The sequence below is a fragment of the Octopus bimaculoides genome, chromosome 30, assembly GCF_001194135.2.
Source record: "Octopus bimaculoides isolate UCB-OBI-ISO-001 chromosome 30, ASM119413v2, whole genome shotgun sequence".
Classification (NCBI taxonomy): Eukaryota; Metazoa; Mollusca; class Cephalopoda; order Octopoda; family Octopodidae; genus Octopus; species Octopus bimaculoides.
The window spans coordinates 487,949-490,989 of NC_069010.1; the positions used below are offsets into that span (position 1 = coordinate 487,949).

General features: G+C 33.1%; 1 protein-coding gene across 1 annotated transcript in view; it reads right to left on the bottom strand.

Moving 5' to 3' along the window:
- Positions 1–3,041, bottom strand: part of LOC106876916 (insulin-like growth factor-binding protein complex acid labile subunit) — an 88,611-nt gene that overhangs the window by 65,483 nt on the left and 20,087 nt on the right. Inside the window, exon 5 of the mRNA XM_052978054.1 lies at positions 1,264–1,335. Coding sequence (XP_052834014.1) covers positions 1,264–1,335 — 72 coding nt within the window. The remainder of the gene's footprint in view (positions 1–1,263; positions 1,336–3,041) is intronic.

The following is a 3,041-nucleotide window of genomic DNA, read 5'->3' on the forward strand; positions in this document are numbered from 1 at the left end:
TATATATATATATGTATGTATATATATATATATGTATGTATATATATAAACAATATATACGGGCGTGCAATTTATAGGACAGATCCAGGTAATAATTACAAGATACCTAAGTGATGCTTAAGTGTCCAAGGAAACAATGATCACACTTCCGGGATAAGTAAGTCGTATTTAGGAGAAAATAGGGAAAATTGAAAAAGGAGACAAGCGCTCAGGATGTTATTAACGCATTTATCTCTTCATATCTTCTACATATATTTCAATGGATGCATTCAAAATACGTGGGACTGGAAGGATTATGGTCAGCTATGTATCAATCTCATCAGGAAAGATATTAAAAACAATACTCATCAAATAGACTTTCTTACAGATATAAGAAACCCTAGAAAATGTGACGCATTTATATGCATATGCACGCACACGTTCACATATATATGCAACATGTATACATAAACACACACACACACACACATATATATATATACATACGCACAAACACACACACATATATGTGTATATATATTTGTATTTATATTTTACTCGGCACGTGCAAAAACACAAATATATACGTTAATAAACGTTTTCGAGCATCTACTTATATGCATAAAAACACGTTTACATACACGTAAAAGTGCATACACATCCCAAATAGATAAACCTAAACACATACATACAGAGGACACATATTTACTTAAGCACATATACACGTTTGTATACAAACATAGCAAACATAGCATACGTACATAGAGGAGCAAAACCAGATATATACACATATACACATATAGAAAGCCAAGTAGTGAGGGAACACTAAATATTTAAAATTGTCCTTAGGGAAATATACATTATAGGGTGCGAGAAAAAGAAAAGGTATAGAAAGACAGGGGAAAAAAGAAAACAATGAAAGAAAGAGAGAGATAGTAGAGAGTAACGGGCCAAATTGTATAAATAAAGGTAGGAAGAGAATAAAGAAGGGACGAATAATATTTATGTGAAATAATATAGATGAATAAAGAAAAGATAATTTGCAAAAAATTATTATTATAACGTGCAAATACTAGTTGAAAAACTGAAGAAATTTTTTTTCTGGTGCCTACACTTGTAAACAACCTCTATAAACCTATTTACCAGTTTATGTTTGAAAAAAGAGATTAAAAATTGCAATGCTTTTCCGTTGAAAGAGAGGCAAAGTCAGAGACATGCAAAAGTAGGAAATTGAAGATGTATAATCCCTATTGATAAAATATTATCAACAAATATTTAACTCACAATATCTGTAATCTGGTAAGGTTGTGGAAGATTCCACGACCGATATTCACGACAATATTACGACTCAAATCTCTGTAACATACAACAAAGTATTAACAAAAATAGTTAAAGAAAGTTTTGTCAGAAAATATTTAATATTCAGACTTAAAAACAGATGAAGAACACATTACGATGAAAGACAAAAGCCTAATGATGATGATAATAATGATAATGATGATGATGATGATGATGATGATGATGATGATGATGATGATGATGATGATGATGATGAAAGAGGTGGCAGAATTTGATGGTAATATCGGTTACGGTGAAGGAAAGTCATTCATAGAACATATAGAAGAAGAAAAGCAAGATGAAAAAGATGATACAGAAGAATGCGTAGAAGAGGAATATTATTATTATTGTTCAGTAGTTTTATTTTTATAACGTGCTGTCACTTCACTACCGAGCGCAGCTCTGTGCGTCTTGGGTATGTGCTGTGGTTTGCTGTGATGCTCTTATCGTTACTGTATTGAAAGTGTTTTGCGTAGGATGTGTGCAGTGCTCAGTAGTGCAATTTTCTGTATGTTATATATATTTGAAAGTCTTGATGTTTTTGTTATGTATTTGTCTGAATATTTTTTTTATTATACCTAAGGCACCTACTATGATACGAATTGTTTCTGTTTTTAGATTCCACATTCAAGTCACTTCTATTTCCAGGTCTTTGTATTTTGAAAGTTTTTCCATTTCTTTTAGGGAAACGTTGTCATCTGCTGGTTGATACATCAATTAGAAAGCATTTTTTTTTCTTCATGATCTTTGACAACTATATCTGGTCTATTTGCCTTAATTTCTCTGTGTGTATTGGCATATCCCAGAGTATGGTTGCTTTCTCGTTTTCTGTGACCTTTTCTGGCATGTGTTTATACCATCTTTTTTCTGTTGTTATTCCATAGTGTTGGCATAGCTTCCAGTGTATATAGGTCCCAGCTCTGTCGTGTCTGTGAATATATTCCTTCTTAGCCAGGACTGGGCAGCCAGAGATAATATGATTCATTGTTTCTTGTCGATCTCCACATATTCTACAGTTACTTGTTATGTTTCTTTCCATTGTGTGTTTTTGGTAATGTCTGGTAGGGAGGCTTTGGTCTTGTGCAGCAATTAAAAACCCTTCAGTCTCTGCTTTGAGTCCTGAGCTTCTCCAGCATTGCTGGGATTTTTCTCTGTCTATTTCTTTTGCATTTAGTTTAGCCCAGTATTTACCATGTAGGGGCTTTTCTTGCCATCGTTTTATCATGGCCCGTTGCTGTTCTAGTTTTAGTTTGGATTTCATTTGTTTTATAACTTTTGTTGTTTCTTCTTCTTCTTCGTATTTGTTACGTATTATGATTTCTTGTTTGTATTTGTCAGCTTCCGTAAATATTGAAAACAGTTTTTTGTTTGCATGTGTTTTGTGGCTATTTCTATTAGTTTTCCTTGCTTCTGGAGTAGGTATTTTTGCAGTCCTATGGTTGGTTATTTTATAATAGTTTTCCAGCTGTATAAGATCCCTGCCACCTTCTGTGCGTTGTATATATAGCCTTTCTATGTCAGATTTTGGGTGGTGCATCCTATATCCTGTCATTATTTTTCTTGTTTTCCTGTCTATTTTACATAGTTCGTTTAGTGTCCAGTTAAGGATATTGTAGCTGTAACCTATAACTGGGACAGCTAAAGTGTTGATACCCATTATCTTGTTTTTAGCATTGAGCTCTGTTTTTAGTATTGATCTAACTCGTCTATAGTACTCTTTCTTT